Source organism: Mycteria americana, chromosome 8, assembly GCF_035582795.1.
Source record: "Mycteria americana isolate JAX WOST 10 ecotype Jacksonville Zoo and Gardens chromosome 8, USCA_MyAme_1.0, whole genome shotgun sequence".
Classification (NCBI taxonomy): domain Eukaryota; kingdom Metazoa; phylum Chordata; class Aves; order Ciconiiformes; family Ciconiidae; genus Mycteria; species Mycteria americana.
Genome location: NC_134372.1, coordinates 50327198 through 50353082, shown reverse-complemented (window position 1 = coordinate 50353082; position 25885 = coordinate 50327198). Strand labels below are relative to the sequence as shown.

The 25885-nt window shown below is 48.6% G+C and overlaps 2 protein-coding genes across 4 annotated transcripts in view; one reads left to right on the top strand and one right to left on the bottom strand.

Moving 5' to 3' along the window:
- Positions 1–16894, bottom strand: part of AP1G1 (adaptor related protein complex 1 subunit gamma 1) — a 52871-nt gene extending 35977 nt beyond the window's left edge. Inside the window, exon 1 of one of the 2 annotated variants that reach the window (XM_075509319.1) lies at positions 16637–16894. The gene's annotated coding sequence lies outside the window, so the exon portion shown is untranslated. Of the gene's footprint in view, positions 1–3257; positions 3318–16636 lie in introns of those variants that run through there. The other variant, XM_075509320.1, reaches the window with a different exon arrangement.
- Positions 16895–18264: 1370 nt separating this feature from the next.
- On the top strand, positions 18265–25498 carry ATXN1L (ataxin 1 like). Of its 2 annotated transcripts, XR_012776788.1 has the most exons (3): positions 18265–18384; positions 18718–24540; positions 24764–25498. XR_012776788.1 is itself a non-coding variant. In XM_075509317.1 (2 exons), the coding sequence occupies exon 2, from the start codon at positions 18828–18830 to the stop codon at positions 20904–20906; it is 2079 nt and encodes a 692-aa protein (XP_075365432.1). In that variant the 5' UTR covers positions 18265–18384; positions 18718–18827; the 3' UTR covers positions 20907–25497. The 2 variants fall into 2 exon arrangements, 1 of the variants encoding a protein (XP_075365432.1); XM_075509317.1 differs by having other exon boundaries at positions 18718–25497.
- Positions 25499–25885: the final 387 nt, after the last annotated feature.

Below are 25885 nucleotides of genomic sequence, written 5' to 3'. Positions count from 1 at the left end.
ACAGAAAACCTTTACAAAAAGCAATGCTGTTTAATAACTTGCACAAGATTTCATACAAGTGTTTCAGATAGCCATGCTTCAAAAACCCTGCAAACTTGTGCCATACAGACTTCGTCCTTAGAGGTGTGGAAGTCAGCAGAAAAAGTGGATGGAAGAACAATCCTAGCTGTGTGGATATTTCAGAGAATCTTCTTTTAAAAATAAATAAATCAAGTTGACACCATCCCTTTATTACACACCAAACAGAACAATATTTTCTAAAACAAAAATCCTAAACTAAAGTTGCCAGGGAAGGGGAACCTCAATCCATCCCACTCCTACCAGTTTGATGCCAGTGCCAGCAACAGATGCCCAGAGCCTGGAGAAGGATCACAGGTCAGCAGGAGAGCACCTGAAGAGCAGCACAAAGGCATTCCAGCCACTCCAGCCAGTAAGTCAACTTCACCGGGGTCCCAACTTAAATGCCTCTATGCAAATGCATGTAGCATGGGGAACAAACAAGAGGAGTTAGACGTGCACACGCATGCAGGGCTATGATCTTACTGGCATCATGGAGACGTGGTGGATGGCTCCTATGATTGGAGTGTTGGAATGGAAGGATACAGGCTCTTTAAGAAGGACAGGCAGGGGAGACGAGGAGGGAGCATTGCCCTCTGTGTCAATGACCAGCCGGAGCGCGTGGAGCTCTGCCTGGGTATGGACAAGGAGCCGACCAAGAGCTTATGGGTCAGGATTAAAGGGAGGGCAGGGACAGGTGACATTACAGTGGGGGTCTGCTACAGGCCACCTGACCAGGAGACCAAGCAGCTGAGGCCCTCTATAGACAGACAGGAGCAGCCTCACGTTTGCAAGCCCTGGTCCTCTTGGGGGACTTCCACCACCCCGATATCTGTTGGAGGGACAACACAGCAGGGCATAAGCAATCCAGGAGGTTCCCGGAATGCATTGATGATAACTTCCTTCTCCAAGTGACAGAGAAGCCAACAAGGAGAGGTGCTATGCTGGACCTTGTTCTCACCAACGAGGAGGGGCTGATGGGGAATGTGAAGCTCAAGGGCAGCCTTGGCTGCAGTGACCACGAAATGGTGGACTTCAAGATCCTTACAGCACCGAGGAGGGCACACAGCAAGCTCACTACCCCGGAGTTCAGGAGAGTAGACTTTGGCCTCTTCAGGGATCTGCTTGGTAGAGTACCATAGGAGAAAGCCCCGGAGGGAAGAGGGGCCCAAGAAAGCTGGTTAATATTCAAGGATCACCTCCTCCAAGCTCAGGAGCAATGCATCCCAACAAAGAAGAAGTCAGGCAAAAACACCAGGAGGCCTGCATGGATGAGCAAGGAGCTCCTGGACAAACCCAAACACAAAAAGGAAGCCTGCAGAGGGTGGAAGCAAGGACAGATAGCCTGGGAGGAATACAGAGAAATTGCCCGAGGTTAGGAAAGCTAAAGCCCTGATGGAATTAAATCTGGTCAGGGATGTCAAGGGCAATAAGAAAAGTTCCCATAGGTATGTCAGCGATAAAAGGAAGTCTAGGGAAAATGTGGGCCCTCTACAGAAGGAAATGGGATACCTGGTTACCCAGGATACGGAGAAGGCTGAGGTACTCAACGACTTCTTTGCCTCAGTCTTCACCGGCAAGTGCCCAAGCCACACCGCCCAAGTCGCAGAAGGCAAAGGCAGGGACTGGGAGAATGAAGAACCAGCCACTGTAGGAGAAGATCAGGTTCAAGACCATCTAAGGAACCTGAAGGTGCACAAGTCCATGGGACCTGATGAGATGCATCCACGGGTCCTGAGGGAACTGGCAGATGAAGTTGCTAAGCCACTATCCATCATATTTGAGAAGTCATGGCAGTCTGGTAAAGTTCCCAGTGACTGGAAAAGGGGCAACATAACCCCCATTTTTAAAAAGAGAAAAAAGGAAGACCTGGGGAACTACAGGCCAGTCAGCCTCACCTCTGTGTCCAGCAAGATCATGGAGCAGATCCTCCTGGAAACTATGCTAAGGCACATGGAAAATAAGGAGGTGATTGGTGACAGCCAACACGGCTTCACTAAGGGCAAATGTGCCTGACAAATTTGTTGGCATTCTACAATGGGGTTACAGCATTGGTGGATAAGGGAAGAGCAACTAACATTATCTACCTGAACTTCTGCAAAGCATCTGACACTGTCCCACATGACACCCTTGTCTCTAAATTGGAGAGACATTGATTTGATGGATGGACCACTCGGTGCATAAGGAATTGGCTGGATGGTCACATTCAAAGAGTTGCAGTCAACAGCTTGATGTCCAAGTGGAAACCAGTGATGAGTGGCATTCCTCAGGGGTCGGTATTGGGCCCAACGCTGTTTAACATATTTGTTGGCAACACAGACAGTGGAATTGAGTGCACCCTCAGCAAGTTTGCCAATGACACCAAGCTGTGAGGTGCAGTCGACACGCTGGAGGGAAGGGATGCCATCCAGAGGGACCTTGACAGGCTTGAGAGGTGGGCCCGTGTGAACCTCATGAAGTTCAACAAGGCCAAGTGCAAGGTCCTGCACATGGGTCAGGGCAATCCCAAGCACAAATACAGGCTGGGCAGAGAATGGACTGAGAGCAACCCTGAGGAGAAGGACTTGGGGGTGTTGGTTGATGAGAAGCTCAACGTGACCCAGCAATGTGTGCTTGCAGCCCACAAAGCCAACAGTATCCTGGGCTGCATCAAAAGAAGCGTGACCAGCAGGTCGAGGGAGCTGATTCTCCCCCTCTACTCAGCTCTCGAGAGACCCCACCTGGAGTACTGCGTCCAGCCCTGGGGCCCCCAACATAAGAAGGACATGGACCTGTTGGAGCAAGTCCAGAGGAGGGCCACCAAGATGATCAGAGGCCTGGAGCACCTCTCCTATGAAGACAGGCTGAGAGAGCTGGGGTTGTTCGGCCTAGAGAAGAGAAGGCTCCAGGGAAACCTTTTTGCAGCCTTTCAATACTACAATAAGTGGGCTTATAAGAAAGGCGCAGAGAGACTTTTTACCAAGGCCTGTAGCGACCCAACAAGGGGCAATGGTTTTAACTGAAAGAGGGTAGATTTAGATTGGACATTTAGAATTACGTTCAACAGTTGAACTTTTTAGTTCATGCTCACCAAAGCAGACTTTTGACTTTCTGGGAGATCAGACTACGCAAGCGTCTTTACCTACAGTCTTCTTTCATCCATGCTAGACTGCGAATACAACTAAGCCATTCTGATAACAGATAACGTCACACCAACTTACATTTTAAGCACTGCTGTATCAGAAGACGTGCATTCAAATGCTGCACTAACTGGCTTGCATGACACCACAGAACAGACAAGCTGGGAAGCATACAGAGTTAGCAGGAGACTTGTTTGCTGCAGAAAAGCAAAGAGAGATATGCATATACAATAAGCAGAGGTGGCCTCACAGTAAGACAGCTGAATGCAGCTCTATAGGTCTGGATTATAAATCTGGTCTCCTACAGAATTCATACACAACACTAAGTCTCTTCAGTCCAAAAATGTAGACTCCTCATATTCCAGTTCCCCATCTTCATACCTAGAAAGTTTGAATTTCCAGACACACAAAGCATTCAATTCTGAAAACGGAAGAGTAGAGATGTTCTTTCTGCATAAGGAAACTCTGCCCCAAAATGCTGACATGTGTAGGATCAAGATTATTGGACACGTTAATCCTTAGTCTTGCCTTGCCTCTCCATGTGAATTTATAACACCTCCTCACATTACTGTGATATGAATAAATTAATGCCTACTATGCATTCAGATGCTGCACTAAACAAGCATCACAGTTATGGTCAAGGGGAAGCAAGAAATCCGTCTCCAGAACGGTATTTGAACGTGCAATAAATAAGGCCTTTGAATCTGGCAGTCGTGTTCTTTTAATGCAGCTTGTAATGTTCCTACACTGAAAAGGTCTTCTTCACACAGCACCTTATCTACATGCATATGGGGAAGCCTTTAGTTAGGTGGAGTCTTTAAACCCTTAAGGCAGACCTCTGCTCTTCAGCTAACAGCACAAGCAATAGTGGTAGAACCGTGATCTTTCAGTGGCAAGTTAAGATTGTAGGATCACGACAAACAGAACATGAAAGCCCTGCAGAGTATTAGGAGCAGTACAGTGAGACACACCTATTGTACAGAGTCTCTGGAGATTTCAGATGCTGAAGTGCAAGCCTCAAAGGAGCACATACAAATAATTTTTGAAAATATGATTTGGCCAAATTGGAAGACTATTTTCACCAGTGCCACAAAATACACATCCTCAAAATAAAAGGACAACTCCCCAGCACTCATACAGGAAGTCAGCCAGAAGCACGAAGGTTTCAAAGCTTTTCAAATAAAAGCTAGTTTAATTCTATCCATTTCCTCTCACATCCCCCTATCCACACATAATAAAATACTTTTCCTACATTAAAAGAGCAAAATACTTTTCTAAAATCCTGCAGAAGGCCTCTGATGAACAGCTTGCTTGGGAAATTTCAGAATGAGCAAGTTAGAACTATCAAAAAAAAGGAGAACAACTAAAACCATGGATTTAAATGGCATGTAAAATTAAGGTAACTGGGCAAGAGTTAATTATTGCAAGCCAGAGTTCCAATATAGCACGTACTAGTTGTCTCCTAGCTGTTGTCTGGTTGTGTTGCTGTACTCTGCGGTAATTTACTCTTAGTGAAAAGGGACAAACACAGATTAACTGTGTGCTATCATTGGAGACTTGTTAACTTGCTGCTAATTACACCCTACTACACATCCCAAAAACTTGTTTGCATAACCCTATCCTTAAAGCCTGCCGTCAGAGCTGAAACTCTGAATAAAGCCTAAAGCACAAGGCTTGTCTACCTAGGAAGTTATTCTGCAATAAGGTAGGATACAACCCCCTCCCAAATTCTACGTATCCTTGTAACGACACATGCTTAAGTTCATGTTTCCGTTCTGAATCTGTCGTATTGGAAGTGGTCTCAATCTCCTATAAAAGCTATTCTTAATTAATTCAAGTTGACCCCTCATTTCTATAGTAGTCTTCAACTTAACCTACTAATTTACATGAAGAACATGATCTGCCAACCCTTCACTGTCCTAAATGGGCAGTCAAAGAAGGCAGAAAGCAGACCAGACGTGGCCATGCCAGGTCTGACCAAAGCTCCATCCTGTTCAGTACCCTATCTCTGACAACAGCAGATGCCTAGGGAAGAGTGTAAGAACAGGGCAAGCATGTAGCAATACTTCCACAGAATTGTCTTGCAGTCTTCAACAATTTGTGGCCCAAGAACTTCCCAAGCCAGAAATAAAAAACATTCTGGTTTTATTTGGAAACCAGGTAAACTTCTAGAATCAACAATATTCTGCAGGACACAACTTGAGTTCCACAGCTTCACTGCATGACATACGGAGACCCAGCTACTTCTTTTGTTCTGCATTTCCAACTGCTTGTTTCCACTGATGCTCCCAATTATTCTACACACTTCCATTGTTATTCTTCCCTCATCCTCCCCAGTCTGAAAAATGCAGCCTCACATCCAAGCCCTTCAATGACTGATTACCTTTGTTGCCTTGCCTGCACATTCTACAATTCTCCTGCGTCCTTTCTGAAGGGGGAGAGAAGCAAAATGCTACATGCAGCATTTAAGAGGTAGATATGCCATTGATTTGTGTAAAATGTCTTCTATTTTGGTCCCTTTTATTTTCCTAATAATTAGTAATGCTCAGTCTGGCATTCTGATTGCTACAAAGTGCTCAGCTTGTGTTTTTCACATAATAGTATAATAAACCCAAAAATCTCTTTCCTGGATGGCAACAGTCTGCTTAAAGTCCCTAATTTTTAAGCCTGGACTCATCTCCTACACACACATATCACATGGTTCTAAATGGATTTTGATAAGCCATGCTCTTGCTGGAAAATTGGGAAGAAGTTAAAAGAATAAAAGCACTACTGCAGGAATATTCCTCTGCAGTCTATAGGCAATAATTTCATAATCACTAAGATGACCCATGCGCAGGTTCACGCTGAAAGAGGTGGTTCCAGTCCTTCCACTGTGCCGACACTGGCATTCCTGCGACAGCGCACCACATGAGGCAACCTGTACATCTGAAAACCAGCTTGCTACTTTCCTCCCAAGAGGAGTAGTCTTCAGACACATCAGTTTGGCTTGTACAGACACAAAGGCGGCAGCGAGAACATACAGCTTTGGGAGACCCAGGATGGAGTGGGAAAGAGGTGAAGTGTTCCCTCCAGCAATAAACCACACTTACGCTGTGGTTCTGCACCCTAGTTAAGTTGATGTAAAGCTTTAATGTTCCTGAGAAGCTAGGCAGCGGCTATCACAAGTTAAAACCATGACTGAGTTTTTTATTTTAAAGAAAGAATTCTTTGGAAACTTTTGGAAACACTAATACATAGTCTGCAAACAAACTTCAGCAGCAACTTGCTTTGATGTCACAAGTCCTTTTGCTCCCACTCTATATTTGAAGGGTTTATAAACCACTGAACAGTGATATCACAGTGTTCAGGCTGATTCATAGGCTGAAGTCCGTGACTTGTACGCTCGCACTGCTTTCCTGGCCATGGGACCAAAACGTTCTGTAGGTATGCCCATAGAGGGCTTCAGCATGTTCAGTTTGGCCCTGGACAATGGAAAGTAAAAGGACAGACTGCCTAAACAGTTTTTAGTCAATGGGAAAACAACATTGAATGATGTTACCGTAAATTCTAAGTGCAGTTTTTTATGAACATTTATTTTGCCTCCTTCACCAGCGTTCAGGCAGGACTTCCTACCTCATTCAGAAGGCAGGTAAAATGAAAACAAACACCAAAGATCTAATATGATTTCACCCTAACATCATCCAGCCGCTGAACAAAATGAATAGTCTATATTTACAAATGCCCTTGCATAAATAAACAATCAGCAAGCCACACTGTAAAGATTATTTTTCCTCCTTACATCACAACCACAGGAAACCAAGCAGAAACCAGCATTTTGGAAAGCAAAGAATTAAAGAATAAGACTCAATCAGATGATAGCCAAATTATAACACTACCTCCTGTTGCCGTCTGTGTAACACACTAACGAGCAGTTACTACAGACACAGTCCCATCTGAACTACTTCCTAAGAGCAACTGTATCTCACACACACTTCCTGCCTGATAAGGATAGAACGATTCAGAACTGCTCTGATGGAGGACAACGTGAAGGGCAAAAAACAAAGCTATGATTTATTTTCCAACATGCAGAACTTCCGTCCTTGTGCTGCAACTCTATACTCCATCTTTTTTTTTTTAATCAGTATTAAATCATTCAACTTTTAAAAAAATATACCTTTGAATTCTTCCCATAAAAAAAAGTTTTGCACCCATCCATATAAAACAGTGTCTCCCCCTCACAAATCACTTCACATGCTTATTCCTTGGGGCTTGAGCTCCTCTCTCACGCACACACTCTTCTGGCATTTCAATGCATAGTAATTCCTGTGCGATGTATCACGTTGGCTTTTCTTCCCCTCCACAAGAAAGCGTTCTTCTCTTACTTCCAAGAAATTCTTACATCAGGTATTTGATTTCTACCTTCAGCGATTTTAAGATTCTTTTGCATGCTAATACACTGGAAAGCTTATCTCATTTTTAAGTTTCAGGCATTTCAAGTAAGTGTAAGCAGTAGATATTGCAGGTGTGAAGAAGCTTTGGACATGAGAACACTTAAATTCAGAAACATTCCAGAACAGATTAACATTTACCTATTATCAACTATGACAAAGCTTGTTATAATGCTGACAGACCTTTAAGGTGATATACCTTGGGTAATTTCTGCTGATTTTCTGTTAAGTATGACTGTTCGCATGACACAATATGCACACACCCAAACAATTTAAATAATATGATGAGAGCTTTCTCACTAACAGACTGACTGCATAATCAAGTATCTGTTGCCCCGTGTTGATGCACTACAAGGCATAAAGGGGAAAATGCAGACAACAGCAGCACCCATGCCAGGTAAGGCATAAAACTCATCTAACCCCATATCCTGTCTCAGGATGGGAAGTAGCAGGTGTATAGAGGAAGTAAGAAAGTACATCTCCTTGATACCTTCCCTGCTTCCAAGACTTCCTGCAGCTTAGGGGACTCCCTGAACCACGTACAGTATCTTTCTGCACAGCACCTCTCTACAGATCTATGGATTTATCTAACCATTTTTTGAAAGCATCCAACCTTTTTCCCACTCATACCCATGGTAATGATTTGCACAGTTTAACTATAAATTCCATGAAAAATTATCTTCTGCTTTAAACCTGCTGTCTGACCAAGTAAGGGATACTAAATTAAATTCTTACACCGTGAGAAAGTAAGTACTCACCACCTATTAACTGATTTTGTCATCTATGATTTTATAGCCTTTAATTGTATCCACCCCTCAGCCACCTCCCTTTCTAGGCAGTCCTACTCTAATCTATTCCTGTATGGAGCCATTGCACAATTCCTTCATATCACTCTCTACCTCTCAGAATGCCACTTTTTAAAAAAAAACAAAAAAACAAAGAGTAGACCTATAAAAAGTATTCAAGCAATGGGTGCACCATGAGTTTACATAGATTTTTTTTTTTCTTTGCACTTAGTTAAAAATGTTTAAACTGACTTTGCCTGTTTGGCTACTGTGGAGTTGACATTTTTTATAAAGATCCTACAGACAGCTCTAAGACCTTGGGCTTAAGTGACAACTTATTTAGAGCCTTTCACTGTGTATTTATCTTTAGAGTAACTTCTTTTCAGCATAGGCATTGCTTTGCACTTATTGGCAATGAATTCATTTTACCATCTTATTGCATACTTCCTTAGTATCACAAAATCCTTCCTCAGCTTTAGGATGAAACTGTGACCTCACTATTCACTCCTCTTCTCCAGATCGCTTTATAAACACACTTAATGGCACAGTTTCGCAGAGTGCCTCTCAATAGCCTCTTCCTATACAGAAGCACACAGATTTTCTATCATTGTCTGGTCACTTTTGTTTCTTCCTCAGCTAGTTACTAATTCACAGTAAGACCTCCCTTGAAAAACTGTGCTATAACACAATAAAAATCTTTGGCTAGAGGCTCTGTCAAGATTTCTGAAAAATCCAACAGTTTTATAATCCAGACAGCCTTTACCCATTTACTAAGAACTTGTCAAGAACCATGCAGTTCCTGGGTCCTCTCCTGGAGCCCTTTTAAAAAACTAGCATCACACAAACTACCACCTCCTCTTGTTGTAAATAAAGTGTTGTTTAAGATAGTGACATATCAGATTTACATGGTGAACAATTCTAAGTTCCTTCAGAGATACTGCTGAACTTTATTCTCTATTGGCAATTTATTACTAATTTTATCTATTTGTTCCAAGAGTTCTTCTTGTGACATTTCAGTTTGAGAGTATTTCTCACAGATTTCAACATGAGAATCCCGGTAAGTTTTTCCATATAAAACATTGATGTAAATAACGTGGAATTTTTTTTTTTTGCTATTAATTTGTTTTCTTTACACATTGCTTATCAGTCTGACTTCTAGTGTACATCTCTGCTATGTATCATATTCCTATACTGGGCAACAAAACAGAGTCCTACCCAGGCACATGGTCTTTTAGGTGTCACTGGAACATTTTTAAAAAAAAAAAAAAAAAAAAACAAACACACCCAACAAAACAAAAAAAGCACACAAACAAAAAAACCCAAACACAATGGCATCTCATCCATGCTGAGGTACTGAGAAAATGAATTGTGAACCCCAACTAAGAACAACAAAGACCAGAAAATAGATCAAGAAGTTTGCTTAGGAACATAACACAAAAAAGCTCCCTTCAAACAAATACTAAGCAGTTCTTCCTTTTTACTGGACCTCTCAGACGCTTTGTCGCATTTGAAAGACATAGTCAGACACTGCTTCCACATAATCGCCAGCAAATCAATCCTCCTAGACCACCTCATTGTCTCAGTTCCCACCTATACAGCACAGGTAATGCCGACTGCCCTGGGATTCTGCAGGCATGACAGCTTAAATGCCCCTGTTACTGCAGCGCTACCCCAAGCAGCAGCAAGGTGAAACAAATATGGTCAGTTTTGCTACAACCCACAGAATGGCTTCCGACTACTCCTACTAGAAGCATCTGCAGAATACATGTACCTGAAGAGCCATGTGTCGCCCACAAAAGCTTTAACTGCAGCTCTTGGATCACTGACTGCATCAGGTGACAAGCATCAAGGCGGTATTGACGGAAGGTCTACTGAGTAAATAACCACAAAACTGGGAGAAGGCAAGCCAGCCAGGGACCGCTGGGGCAGATACTACTACTTCGTTAAAAAATACAGCTGCATGTGCAGCTCAAACATCTGAATGAGGGAGCTGGGGATGCCTGAGCAGTTATTTTTCATGTCCTGCCTGTTCATCTCTCCCAGAGCTCCAAGATCAGCAGCATATGCCTCTTGGTCATCAAGCAAAGATCCATAGTTTGTAGCAGTCAGGAAAGCCAATCATCCTAAATCCAAGCCACCTGAGCAAACAAACCAGGTTTTGTGTGGGTATCACAAGACTTGATAAAGTCATTCAGAATCTCAGTTTCACTCCCACCAGCCAAGAAAATTCCTTTAGCTTTTTGAGGTCCATGTATTTTCATACTCAGAAAGGCGACCCAATAAATCATCCACGCCACTTCCTAGACAACCCCATGTTCATCTGGATGACTCCTGTCCAGGGGCAGGCTGTAATTTAACTATTGAGCCCACAATGCTATGGCTTGAAGTAGCATGATTGCAGGCCAGAAGCATGCCTTTTGCAGACTCGGGGGAAAAACCGGCAGAAGAGGTAGAATGGAGGCAACGAGATTACATGGATATTCCTACAGCATGGAAAACATTAATTTACACAAGATAACAATCACTTCACATGATACAGTTCAAACCAGAATGCACTTGCAGATGTACAGCTAAGGAAAAAAAACCCCACACTACTGACTGAAAGAGAGAAGACTCCACTGGCTCCACTTTTCTTGATCCTTTCTAGAGGAAATACACATAAGAAGTGCCATGCCCTTCCCTCCCCTTAGTCAAATCAACTCTCAGCATTACTTGTGTATCGATTTTCTAGGGCTCTGACAGATCGCAGAACAATAGGAAACAAACATTTTTCCACATACACACTGCCAAGCAATCCATGACTGGAGACCAGACTCATCGAGCACAATGACCAGCTGTAACAGCAAGACAGGCACAAGGTCTCATGTCCTCCATGGATATAGAGCTGGCACTCTAGGAAGCTGCAGCATAATAAAAGGCACACAGAATGGAAAAAGGGTTTCAGCAAGCCCTAGCAGATTATTTACTGACAAGTATTTATGATTTTCCTGATCATATAAACAAAGTGTGGACAACACGCAGCATAACCATAGCATGGCTCTGCCAAGGCAGTCAAACAGTTACGGTACCAAAATCTTACTGGGACTTGATATATGACCATACAGACTGCACTAAGGGAGGGAATTAGGGCTATACATCAATAAACAGATTAATAACAAGAGTTAAAATGAAAAGAATACTAAAGAATTACAAAAGCAAAATATAAATAGGATTACACAATTTAGAGCTCAGAAGAATTAAAACACTTAAGTGATCATCTAGTTTTGACTATATAATTGGTCTTGAAATGACACAGAATCTTGACATTCACACTATGAACCACATGAAAGATGACGAAAAGTCAGCTTCAGGTGACTACAAAGCTATTAAATAGCAAACTGCCATGAAAAATTAAATTTTACAGACTTCTCTATATTACCAAAACGCATTTTATTGCACAAGATGACTAACAGAGAGGGCAACCATATCATCTAGTAATAGCAGACCTGAAGTTTAACCTTAGTGGGCTAAATACAGCTTAGAACTTCCTTCAGAGTAGCAGGTCTTGTTCTTCAGGATTAGTTAACATTTTTCACCAGTACAGGCATATGTTTTTATTCCTTGCACATTAACATAAACGACAAGGCAATTTTTAAAAGTAGTTACCTCTTCTCATTTTGTTTACAGCAGCAGTTTCCCTCTGCCATTTATTTGCTAACTACAAGCTCTAGAAATCAGGGATGATCCCCAAATACCTGAAAAGAGCCTACCAGTTAATACTTACAATATCTGGTAGGATTGAATGCAGAATTCTTCCACCTCATCAAGCCTGTTTCCCCCTTCTCATTGTGAAGGCCTTGCTCGTTAGACTGACCTACTATCAAGATCAAAGCTTCTGAAAGAGTTAGATACCTAACTCAGATTAGTTCCAATGGTATAGGTGGCTGGTGTTCCTGTAAAAACAGAATTCCAGCTTTCTTCCTAGTTTCTGGATTGCATGAAAGGTGTTAGCTCAGTGATTCTCCTCCCTCTGCTATTCATGAATTCTCCTCCTGAACCAATAAAAAAAGGCATTCTTTCTTTATGCAACTCATTCCTAGTAAACTATCTAAAAGTCAAAAAAATTAATCAACAAAAATCGTAATGTATTTTAAAAAAATTCATTTTCATCTAAATACACTTCTAAATCACTATTTTATCCCCTTTTATAGTCTTTCATTAGTTAAGCTTATCATGTTTCAAAGTTAAAGATTCAACATGCCATGACACCAAAAATATTTAAGTGTAGAACCTTAAATGAAAAGTCTAAAAGACAAAAAGTCTCCCTTAGAATACAATCATATTCAGATATGATTGTTCACCAAATAACCTTTTATATTTACAAGAAGCACCTAATATTACCAAACCCCACATGTAAAATGCTCAAGTGCTTCAGCCAAGCTATATTCCTCTATCAGGAATTGCAGTGTAAAGACAAAAGGACTTACTATCCTTAAACGTGTAATTGAGTTGAGATCATTCCCTCTGGAAATTATTCAGAATTGTTAGTTTATGTCTAAAAAAAAAAAAAAATTAAAACGACTCCTTCAATATATTAATGAAATAAAAAAAAAGGAAAAAAGTTGCTTAACAACTTGTTTAGGACAAATTATCAAATGATCAGACATGTTTTAAAATTCCATTATTATTTAGCCTTGAACTTTGGAAACATTAAGACATAAAACCCATCAAAGCTCATGGAATTATTCACAGAAGGGATTTACTCTTTGGTGAAATTGTCTGAACTTTCAATTCAAGTAAACTACGTACCCAGTTATAGCTTTTCCTGTAAATAGTATTTCTGAACTTGGTTCATCCTAGAAAGCAACCCAAGACTGAAGCAGCATACATGTTCAAACACATCTAAAATACACAACTTCAGTTGCTCCACCCCAACGCATGCATAAGTAATCACATTCCTCAAGCAAAAACAGCTTTTCGGAAGTTACGTAATGAAAGCCTGACCCAGCTCCCAACTGAAATCAGGAGCAGAACTCCCCTAGTTGCTTCAGGATAACTGAATGAAGCCGCCTGTACACAAAAGCGGAAGACACATCTGGACTACATGAAAGGAATAATTGCAATGGTTACCTACAAAATACTGGTGGCCTCAACTCCACACTACTATCAGTGGGCTTCCCACTTCCATCAGATAGTTCAAGGAAAAAAAAAAAAAAAACAAAAACAAAACCCAAAAAAGACATATTGGCAGTAAAAACAGAAATATACACTGCAAACAGAGATGAAGCTGTGAACAAAAGCAGAGATATTGGTATATAGTCTAGTATTATCAATATTTATACAGAAAACAGTAAACACCTAACCAAGGAGCACCATCATCATCAAGAAGGGCAAAGGCAACACAAAAGAGTTGAGAGAAAAGCAACCAACCATACAATGTTCCCAGTGGAAAAATAACCTCTCTTGAGAAAAAGCTATTTAATACAACAGAGAACTAGAAAGTAACGTCAGAAAATCAAAAAGAAATTAAGGCAGCAGGGGGCTTCAAAATACAGTATGATAATAAAAGGCATCAGCGTTACATTTTGCATTATACAAAGACAGCACGGGGAAGAAAAATAATAATAAAAAAGAGGTCACGTAAGGAAAAAAATGCCCCAAAACAAGAGCTAAAAAATAGTCTCAGAAGTAATGATGGTCCCATTTCCAGTTATATTCAAATATAGATGCATTTTACATTCATTAATATAAGCTTTACAATATACCAGGTAACTTCAGCTATGCCCTAGGAAGTTCTAATCTCAGATTTTACCTATAGCATCTCTGCCAAACAGTAGATAAGGGCTAACGCTACTACTTGCGATATGAGCAGATTCCCTTGTACTCATGTTACTGTTACTCTGTTTTTCAAGTTACAGCCTCATTGTACGTTCACTTATTAACTCCAAAACTCTCATCCAATGAAGTAATACTGCTACCAAGACAGACGAGACCCTTTTCCTCAGAGAACAGCCGAGTATCATCTCGAACAAATTAACATCACTTTCAGTCAGAAGAGTTTGCCCTATTATTAAAAAATACAAAGAAATCAAACAACCCATCCCCCAAAGTTATCAAAATAAGTAGTAACAAAAATAAAAAGAAATATTCATACTGAAGAGGCACAAGAAGCTTTACTGAATGAGTGCCATCAACTTCAGAAGCAGTTAAGATTTTTATGAGCCCTTACACTTTGAAAGGCGGCTTTCCAAGTCTGAACTGCATTAACCAGTGCAGTCTGTCTGCATGCCTAAGAACAGACAACTTCAGTTCCTCTGCTGCTGTTCACAGCCTTTTACACTATTGCCCGACAAGCGTACTGATCTCACTTTAGCTTACAACAATGCCAATGGAAAACTCTCTACGCAAAGGAGCTATCAAGAATCAGAACATTTTTGTATCCCTTAGTCTCACCAAGACACGACTACAAAGGTACCGCAGGACCCCTCCATTCCTATCATACCACCTTTAGGAAATCAGCAGTCACAGGACAAAACCAAACAAAACCACCACCACCACAAAAAAAAAAAAAAACAAACACCACCACCACCAAACCCCCCACGCCACCAAAAAATACCCTAACCCCACCACCACCAAAAAAAAAAAAAAAAAGGAAAAGAACGCTTTTTTTTAATCAAAAAAGGAGGAAATCTGAAAGTTATCTTACACACTGAAGACAGAAAAGCTGGATCCCTTCACAAAACAATTACCCCAGACTTACTTTCCCCTTCTCAACTCACAGGAATTTAAATACCTTCCCCTCCTTCTCCCACCATGGAAGAATCGAAGGGTTCACACTGAACCCCTCAGAAAAAACACAAAATCTCTTGCCTTCGTTGAGCTCTCAGGTACCCAGTAAAGTTTTCAGATCCTGTACCAAATACCAGAGTGCACATGAGTAGGCAAAAGAAAGGATTTGGCAAGAGAATGGGACATGCAAATAAACAAAGGAAAAAATAACAAGGGGGGGAGGGGGGCAACAGGCGTACAAAACCCAGCTGTGCACTATCAGGTAGAAGCAGAACAGGAAAAAGAGAAAAAAGAACATAACAACAAAAAAGTCTCTGCCATTTTAAATGTAAGATGGTAGGGGTACTATGCAGGGGAAAATACACATATATTTTACTTTGTTTAAGCCAGTATGGGCCAAATACACCTTCTGGTCATGCAGGCGAAACGTCACCCTTCCAAAGGTGTTCCACCGGGATTCCATACTGTTCCTTTAACATTTCAAGCATCCGAAACTAAAATACATCACTAAGCATTTTTAAGTATCATTTACAATATAATAAAAGACACAACTGTTCTACCTGCAAACTTTAAAAACAATGCTTGCTACGAAAAAAAAAGTTATAATTTGTCTTACAGCTCGTGAGAGAAGAGAACTCGACCAACCTTGAAGAAGGGACTCGAAACGGTCTTTACAGCTTGATTCTCAAACAGCAGCCTACCACTAACACAAACCCACACCTGCAATTTATTGCAACCGCCTTTGGCCAGAAATCATAGATTCCCGCTTCCGCGAAAATCCATGCAACCGTGAGACAACACGCAAACGCTGTAAGTATTAGAGAGGCCCGAGCGGTACCGCTGAGCAGCTGGGCGGCACGAGCAATGAGAGACCAAAGGCAGGACGGACGCAGACGTCCGGGCTACTCCTCAGCGCCGAGGGCCCCCAGCACGGACTCCGTTCCGACAGAACTTCCGCAGCTCTGCGCTTTCCACTTCACAAACCGCCGTGCGAGACCACCCCAGTGCCCGTAACGGGGGCCGAGGGAACCCCGCCAGCAACGCCTGCCCAGCGGGTAAAAGCCGAAGCACGTAAGAAGCGCTGCCCGGTGCCCCGGCAGGCAGCAGGCCAGCCCCGGAGCGCGGGGCAGAGTCCGAGGCGGGCCCGGACCGCCGGGCGGAGGCGGGGGGCACAGAGCCGCGGCCGGGGGCCGAACGCGGCCGGCGCGGGCAGGCGGCCCGCGAGAAGCGGCGCCGGCGGCGGCCGCAGGAGGGCATCGGCCGGCAGAAGAGCCCGCGGCGCTGCCGCGGGGCCGCAGCCCGGCCGCGGAACTCGGCGGCGGGCAGAGGCAGCGAAGGCACGCGGGGGCCCCGGGCGGTCGGGCCCTCGCGGGCCGCGGCAGCGGAGACCCGGCCAGGCCGGCGGCGTAGGGAGGGGAGCGGGCGAGCGCCCGGCGCGGAGGCGGGCTGGGGCGGCGGGCGCCGCGGCCCCACTCACCGGGCCGGTCCCTGCAGCGGAGGAAGCGGCAGCGGCAGGAGCCAGGCATTCAAAATGGCGGCGGCGCGGCCGCGGCACCGATACCGCAGGCGGAGGGATCCGCGCGCCGGGCACGCTCCCCTCGGCCTCCCGGCCTCTACCGGCCGCAGGGGGAGGCAGGGGGGCGCGGCCGCGGCGGCCTCAGCGGGGACAGCAGGGGGACGGCGCGGCGCCGGCGGCGGCGGGGCGGGGAAGGCCGCTCGCACTACTTTTCTTGGCGGAAGCACCCGCGAGGCCGGGCTTGCGAGGCGCGGTGCGTCTGCACCGTGGCAGTCACTGATGACGTCACGCGCGGGGCGGTCCCCCGCGGCGAGCGCTGTCCCGTGGTGAGGCCGGGCGGGTCGCGCCTCCCGCAACCAGGGTTCCGCGGCGCGGGGCGGCCGGCGCGGGGGCCCGGTCCGCGGGGAGCCCGCCCCGCCGCCCGCGGGGAAGGGCCGGCGGCGGGCTGGGGGCCAGCGGCGCTCGCGGCGGGGAGAGCGCTCTCAGGCCGCCGGTCTCCTGTGCTCCTCCTGTTAAGGGCTCACCGGGGGCGGCGTCACGCCTTCCCGACACCGGGGGCTCAGCTCTGCGCCCGTGACGCGGCGGCAGCCAGCGGGCGCCGCGCCGGCTGCAGGAGACGCGCGGGGAGGTTGTCCCGAGCCAGCCCCGCGCTGGGCGAGGCCGCGCGCTCTCGGCAGCGGCCGAGGAACGGCCGGGGCCGCTCTTCCCGCCGGGCAGGGGAACCGAGCGCGGCCTGCGGGGCTGCGCCGAGCGGGCGGTGCTCGGGCGTGCGGGCGCTGCCCGGGCGCTGTCGCGGGCCCGGGCTCCTGTGCTCGGAGCGGCAGGCGGCGGAGGGACCTGGAGGAGGGGGCCCAGAGCCCGCCCCCGCTGCGGGCGGCTTTTCTCTCGGCACCTGCCGGGGCCTTTGGCCGCCTTGACGGCCCGTGGACGCCAAGACCGGCGCGCCTGTAGGGCCGCGCTGGCAGCACCGGGACCAGCAAGAGGCCGCGGGGAGCGCGGGGCGGGACGCTGGGCCGGCAGGGGCCGGCAGGCTGCGCGGCGGAAGCGGGGCAGGCACCCTTCCCCTCCCCGCGCTAGCACCGGGCAGGCCGCCGGGACCGCCGTGCTGCCGGCCGGCAAAGCCCGTCCGGGGCGGCGAGGCGACAGCTCCGCGGGCGGCTCGCGCTTTGCGACCGGGGACCGGGCGCGTCCCGCGGCTGCGGGACGCCGCCCCTCCTGCGGCCGGCCCGCCTGGCGGGGCCGAGGTCTCGGCGCGGGCCGGCCCCCCCGGCGGCGCCTCCCTCCGCCGGCCGGCCGGGCAGCACGCCCTGCCCCCGGGGAGCGCGTCCCGCCGCTCCGCTCCGCGCCGCGGCCTCCCCGGCCGGTTCCCCGCCGCGAGGGCCCCGCAGCCCCGCCCGGCGGCGGCGCTGGCGAAGGCTCCGCCCGGTGCCCTGGGGCGGCCCCGCGGGGCGGGCGCTGGGCGCGGCGGCGGCGGCGGCGGGCCCGGCCGGGCGCGGCTGGTTGCCACGACAACCGGCGCTGCCGGCGCCCCGTGACGCCAGCCGGGGCGCGGCGGCGCCACGCCCCCTGCTGACGGGTGAGGCGCTTCCGCCGCGCGGGGCGGCGCGTCATCGCCCTGCGCCGCGGCGCGGGGAGGGGTCGGGCCGGAGGCGGCCGCGGGCGGCGCCGGGGCTGATGGGGGTCGCGGAGGAGGAGCCGGGCGATGGCGGGTGAGCCGCGGGCCGCGGCGGGCACCGGGCGGGCCCGCGGAGGCGGGGCGCGTCTGCGGCGCCTCGGGCTCGGCGGGGCGGGGCGCGGCGCGGCCGGGGCTCTGCGGCCGGGGCTGGGGGCCGGGGGTGGGGCCGGCGGCCGGGCTCGGGCGCCCTCCGTCCCCGGGGCCGGAGCCCCGGACGAGGGCTGGGGGCCGTCGCCTCGCTTGTCCTCAGGGCCGGGGCTCGGGGCTCCCCGCTGCCCCTGCGGCTTGGGGGCTCCCTCCGCTCCCGGGGCCCTTGGCGGCTCGCTGGCGGGGCCGGGACTCACGGCTCCCTCTGTTCCTGGCGCAGGTGAGGCGGCGGCCGGCAGCGGGGATCCGGGAGCCAGCGTGTGGCAGCCCCTGCGGGTGCCCCCATGAACGAGCGTCGCGGCCGGGGCTGCCGGGACACCGCGGGGCACCATGAGAGCGGGCCACGAGCGGAGCCAGGAGTGCCTTCCGCCAAAGAAGCGGGAACTTCCCGCCGCCAGCACCGGCACCGAGGCGGGACGGGCGGGGGGTGCCCAGGCCGCGGGCGAGGGCCCCGAGTGGGCCCGGACAGCCGGGCCGGGTCCTGCGGCCCTGCGCTATGGCCCCGGCGAGGCCACGGAAGCAGTGGCGGGGCTGACGGTGGACCAGTACGGGATGCTCTACAAAGTGGCAGTGCCACCCGCCACCTTCTCCCCCACGGGTCTGCACCCCGTGGTGAACGTGAGCCCCCTGCCCCCTGCCTTCAACGTGACCTCGCCAATAATCCAGCACCCGGGGGTGCCCTACCCTCCCATCCACTACGCGCAGATCCCTCCGGCATCCCTACAGTTCATCGGCTCGCATTACACGGTGCCCTATGCTGTCCCTCCTGGCTTCCTGCCTAGTCCTCTCCTGTCTCCTTCCACCAACCTCACCGCCTCTCATGTCCCCCACTTTGTGCCATATGCCTCTCTCTTCACGGAAGAAGCCGCTCCTTCCCCCCCGACTACCTCTCCTACCCACACCTTCAACAAATCTGCTTCTGCAATCTCTCCTTCTGGCCAGATGCAGCACCATGCTGGGACCCAGCCGTTAGATATTGCACCAGGTAGAATTCCTGTTTATTATCAGATGTCCCGCCTCCCACCAGGGTATTCAGCGTATGAGACACCTACGGCAGGTGGAAGCCCAGAGTCTCCTCAGCAAGACAGTCAGCTGAGTTCAGAGGTAGCTGCTGCCAATGGTGGACAGAGACATCTGGAGCATAACGTGGTGAGGAGGACCAGCGAGGCTGTGGACTCTGCCAGCGGTAAAGCTGAAGACTGTCTGCCAGGGGCTGCGGCGGGATGCGCGGTCGACGGACAGCTCCTTTCGGGTTACCAGACGTTGGGAACAGAGGTCTCTGTGCCAGCTCACAGAAGCACCCCAGACACTGATCTGGAGGTTCAGAGGGTGGTGGGGGTGTTGGCATCTCAGGATTATCATACTCTGGGCGCCCAGAGGAAAGATGACCCGAGCCCTTTAAACCCTTGCCATAATATCCCTGATCAGCAGGGGGAGTCGAAGGACGCGCTGAGGAACCCAGCGGACAGGGCCGCCGCCGAGAAAAGCCAGTCCAGGAGTCCGTACGTGATGTCCCCCGAAGAGCCGGTTAGACAAAGACAATTAACCAAAGGAATGGTGATAGCCAACGGCAAGCCAGTCCTGGTTCCCGTTGGACCCGAGCCCATCAGGTCTTCCACTTCAGAAACCCTGGTGAGGCGGAGCCCAGATGCACAGGCTCGAGGAAGCGTGCTTGAAAAGGACCTGGCCCAGCTGCAGCCACCCAGCTCCTCACACTTGCCCTCTCACTTCATGAAGGGAGCCATCATCCAGCTGGCTACAGGAGAGCTGAAGCGGGTAGAGGACCTGCAGACTCAAGACTTTGTTCGCAGTGCGGAGGTGAGCGGGGGCCTGAAGATCGACTCCAGCACCGTGGTGGATATTCAGGAAAGCCAGTGGCCTGGGCTTGTCACACTGCATTTTGTGGTCGGGGAGCAACAAAGTAAAGTGAGCATTGATGTGCCCCCAGAGCATCCCTTCTTTGTGTATGGCCAGGGTTGGTCCTCCTGTAGCCCAGGGCGGACTGCTCAGCTCTTTGCTTTGCCCTGTCACAGGCTGCAAGTGGGCGATGTCTGCATATCAATCAGTTTACAGAGCATGAATGGCAACTCCGCTTCTCAGGCTAACTACCCTCTCACAGATCAGTTGATATCTACTAGGGAGAGATCTGAAAGAACAGCTCAGGGGTCCAGACAACCGTCTGACAGAGCTGCTGAAAGGAAGAGCCACACAGATAGGGACAGCGCAGTCCAGAGCTCTCATGCAGAACCCTCTCAGCCTGAGACTGGCAGTCAGCACAGCTGGACAGCCCCAGGCTTCCAAAGATACAGCGTGCAGGCAGAGGAGTCTCGGCCCTCTCTGCTCCGTCCCTCTTTCATTCCCCAGGAGGTCAAGCTGTCTATTGAAGGGCGTTCTAATGCAGGGAAGTGATCCCTTTTGAGGCTGTGAGCTAGGGCATCCCCTGTAGGTGAGCCTCACCGTCAGGTGGAGAAATTGCACAGACTTTGTGACAGGTTCACCAGCAAGGCTGCTTTCTGCCCTGCAGGGCTGGATTTGTTCCAGTTCAGTGGCTGACCAGTTCCTCTTGGGGAATCAAGAGGGCTCCAGTGCCTCAGGGAGCAGCAACAGGCGAGCTGGGGTAGAGATCAGGGATGTGCTCATGAGCTTGCGATGAGAGCATTCCAGAGGTTGGAGGCTGGGGCTTTCTCACACCTCCCTGAATAACTGATTCCCTGCAGGGCAGGGTCTAAGCATTCAGCATAGGTGGGGAGATGAGGAGGGCAGACATGGCTTAAGGTAGCAAATAAAATTGCTGAAGATTTTATTCCTCCTTTCTCATGGTGGGGAGAGATGGGTCCCCACTGGAGTTTAGGGGGCTCTACTCCCAGTATCCCTTTTCTTCACACATGCACTTTAAAAGGACCGTTCACCGATGGAGCTCTTGAGGGCAGGACGGAGATGCTTCTCTGGTGGTTCTGTTTAATGTCTCTTCCACTGAATCCAACTGCTCTTTCTTCTTGCAAAGAATGTACAGATTTGAATGAATCGCAGAAATTCAAGAGGAAGGACCAAAAGGATGGCTTTGGGTGTAGGTGAATAGGGGACTTGAGCACTTGGGATGGGACATGAGTTGGGATGGGAGACGTCAGTTTCCTGCTATAAAAGACATTTATTTGCCACCAAATCAAATCTTTCTTCCCATGTTAATAACTTAAAAAAAAAAATCTCTTGGGCTTATAGCTGTTGCAGAGGCTTAGCCTATGGATGAATGGGGCTGGGGGTTTTTGTTTGTTTGGATTTTGGTTTTTGGTTGGGTTTTTTTTTTTGTTTTTTTTTTAAAGCCAGGATAAAATATATTCAGTGTTCTCTAGGGAAGGATGGAAACACATCCTTTTTCTGTGAGAAGACCAAGACTATTTTCTAATTAAATCAGCAGAAAACTTTCCAGATGGCTAATTCTTCCCTGCAGGCAGTTTCCTGAAAAAGCTCTAGACAAGAGACAAGTGTTTGTGCATGTGCAGGCAAGGTACAAAGTTTCTGCTAAGTACAGTTCTATGATTAACATAGGGACTCTAAAAATATCACAGCATCATAGGGCATTTTGGGGTGTTTTTGTGTTAGTTTTTCTGATGCTTCACTTTGGAGTTCCTCTGTAGAACAACATGGTAAAATCAAGAGTAGTCTTTTCCATGGTGAGATTTAATACAAATATATATTAATACCTCGTTATGGTAATAACACTCCGTTCAAGTGAAGGCTCCTGTAGTTACACTAATTTGCCCTCTCTGATGGTGTGCTATGACACCAGCTCTAACTGCTTAGCTAGAATAAAAAATAGTCACTATTATGTTGAGGATAAGAGTCTTCACTGACTTAACTTGGGTTAAGTATTCCTTGTATTAAGGTGCCCATCTCTGTGCTAGGACCAGGCTTTTGAGAGGGTTTCTTTTCAGCGTGCAGGTCCCCCCTAGAGTCCTGATGCTGCTCCTGATGCTCAGCGTACCGTTTTCCATCTCCCTTCTCTCATCTTCCTGAAGTTTTCTGTCAGGCACGCCTGACTGCTAGGGCACTGCTGCTCTCTTTCCCTGAACAGCTTGTGTGTCGGCACCTCTCCTCGGCGTAGCTGTCCTTCAGCCAGCTTGCAGTGGTGGGGTCTCGGGGCTGTTCTGCACGCTCCCCAGGAATGTGTCCTGTCATTGCTTGGCTCCAGTTGACTGTGGGACGGAGGGGTGCTCTGCCTGGCTATTAGGCAAATCAGAGAGTCTCCAGAATGTCCCTTCCACCCAGGCCGTCAGTCCTGTTTTCCTAGCACGTTGCTAGCCGTTTCTGTTGCCTTTCGAATGCCTGCACCAGGAGGACAGTTTCTTTTCAGGCCTTAGGTGAGATATGCGCTACCCATGCCTTCAGTGTTTGTGCCTCACGGGGGTTTCTCCAGAATGAGGATGCTGCCTGTATCACATGTAGCTTCCCCCAAATGACACGCTGCTTCCGATCTCATCAGCTGCATTTGACATGTATGAAGTCATGGTGATGCTGTCATGTGAAGATTCTGCCTCCTTGGATGCAGCAGCTGTGGGAACAGATGCTGTTTTCACGGCACCATTTGTCAGTAAAACGTACTGTCTGGGCCCAGGTGCCTGGCCTCATCACCTTGTGTGTTTCACAGTTGCTATTCATTGGACTCCTACACAAAGACCTCGATTAATGTTGGTTAGTACTTAATGCTCAGGATATCCAGGGTGTCTGTGGCCAAAGGCAGAAGGCAGAGGAGCCCAGGTTCTCCTGCCTGTTCCTTGCATGGTGCATGCAGAGGAATTCAGAGCTGTGGCAGGCAGCTGAGAAAGGGATCTTGCATACGTATGGCGTGTGAATGTAGACGGGCTGGTTGCACGCATAGAGGGAATGTCTGAGCAGCTGAAGAGTGCAGAGCCCCTCACGTGCACCTTTGAACACAGAAGTCTCTGTCTTTTAGGGAGAGGGCTTGGAGAGCCTGCCTTGTCTCATGCGTGTTACTGTAACTACTACTCCTAGATCTCAGCCGCACTGAACGGTGGTCTGAAAGGGCAGACGCTGATGTATGAGGCAAGATGCTGTGTGGCTAAAATAGCTTTGTACTGTAGGCAGCTGAAGGGCTGTGAAGGTGCTCACCCTGGTGTTTACCTGGCCGCTGGCCTGGACTTTGGCTCGCTGCGCATCTGGTGAGCGCGGTTCTGAGCTCCGTGGAACAGGCCAGGGTGAATTTGACCTCGGTGCTTCTATCCAGACCCCCTGTCAGTCCCACTGTCGTGCATGTTTCAGCTGCCAGCTCTTCTATGGAAGCAACGGTTTGGGGCGCATCTCATGGCAGGGCATTGAGATGAAGAATCTGGGCACCTGGCTGCTTGCCCCAAAGGCGGTGGGCAGGAGGGGGCCACTGGCGGCCCTCTAGCCCAGCTTAGCAGTACTCGTAATCACTGGAATCTGTCCTTACTGGGTTGGGCTGTGTTGCCCAGCACCTGTGGTGGTGGTTGTGTTGAGCGTCGAGGCTCTCCTGAGATAGGGAGTGTGTGAGACAGGCTCTGCTGTAGGCAGAAAGGCTACGAATGAGCCCATGGAGGAGGCTTTTGTTCCTTAGGTTTACAGGGAAAGGAGGAGATAAAGCCAGGAAGACATTGTGGAATGAGATGGTTATCTGGGCTTTTCTGCTGGCAGAGATGTGACAGGCTTCTCAGAGAAATATACTGTTTTCCTGCTGCTATTGTGAAGGGGAGGAGAGCTGTGGTCTGTCCTCCCCGGAGGAGGAGGCCACCTGGCCTTGGTCTTATCCAGCTCACGCTCTGTGGCAAGAGTCTGTAGGATGCAATAATGGGTGTCCGTAGCCATCTGTCCCATCTCATGAAACATTCCTTGGGTCAGCTGCCCAGCAGAGGCCAGGCCTGTTTCTAGGCTATGCGTACACTGTTGCTCCAGGAACGTGAGACTTGCTCCAGGCGACGAGCGCTCATCACTACCAGACTATGCAGAGGAAGCTCTGTCTGGAAAGAAGGAAAGCTGCAGAGGTCCCTCTGCCTGCCCTTTCCAGCAGGTGCGCAAGTATAATGCACTTTTCACATTAAGTGTCCCCGACCCCCCCGTCCCCACCCCACACTTGAAGTCACTTTCCCCTGTAGAGAACTAACAATCCTTGTTACTCAGAAAATATTGTGAAAGAAACTACAGCAGCTTGAGTAGCCCAAATGCTGGTTCCTGCCCACAGCAGTACATGTGCCTTTCCCTAGCGTCACTCACAACTGCTCTTTGTCTTTCAGGCTGTCCTTAGGGCCTGAAACTTTGCAGAAGCTGCTAAGATGGCTACGAATGCACATTCTGTACAGAGTTTGGCCCAGGGTGTGTTCCGTGTATGGCTTAAAATGCTGATGGTCAAGGCCCTTCCACGGTCTTCACATCTGTCCATGGAGGACAGGACTTGCCCCTAATGTCCTCCTAGGCTGCTGCCACCCCACCCTGCAAAAGCACCCGTGCACATTCTAGTCGTTTTCCGCTTTCATGGCACCTTAGCGCCAGGGGAGGGTCTGCCCATGCAAAGCAGAGAAACAGACGTGTTGCACTGGGGGAACCGGCTGGGCTGCCCTGAGGCAAGGAGGTCTTTGTAGATAAGTGCTGATCCCTCAACTATAATCCCAGTTATGTAATGGCTGTATTAACATGTAACCGACCGCATTGTATCTAAAGCCTTAGAACTAGTCAGGTGCTCCCCTCCGACCTTGTTCCTGCCCCTTTCCTCCTACCTGATCTTTAACAAAGCATTAATAATTCTAAGGATAATCTCTATTTTGTTGTGCTTTTTTTGTAACTGTTTTAAATAAATCAATTTGTACTGTATATTTGTACTTTTGGTGAGATCCTTTTTCCTGTTTTACCATTTTAAGTCTGTACTTGGCTACACACAGATTGTATTTTTATTGTTAATGCTCTTATGAATATTGCATTTAACTTGTTGACTCTGTAAACACAGTATATATCTATATATATATATCTATATATAAACCAATAGCTTTTCCTTCGGTGTTTGAGACTTTTTGCTCGTCTGTAGCATCAGTGATCATTAGGATGTGGCTTCTCTGGTCCTACACAGAGTGATCTGGAGACTTGTGACAAGGGCAAGGTAAAGGCTGTCTGACAGATGGATTGTAAGCCATAATTCCGTGTTCAAATACTTTTGCTTTTATGTGGTCTCTTTCTTGAACCCTTTGGAATTATGATCAGGTGCCAGTGACGCTGCAGGGAAAGTTTCAGCTACAGCTTGCAGAGTGAAGCTACATCTCTGCTGGCCAAGCAAAACACACAAGATGATGGAGCAATAGCAAATACTGCAAGAAGCAAACGCTGCTGGTTTGAGTGTGAAGGTGGACAGAGGTAAGAATAAAAGT

Coding starts and splice junctions, on each gene's coding strand:
- ATXN1L (XM_075509317.1), top strand. CDS start 18,828: ATGAGAGCGGGCCACGAGCGGAGCCAGGAGTGCCTTCCGCCAAAGAAG.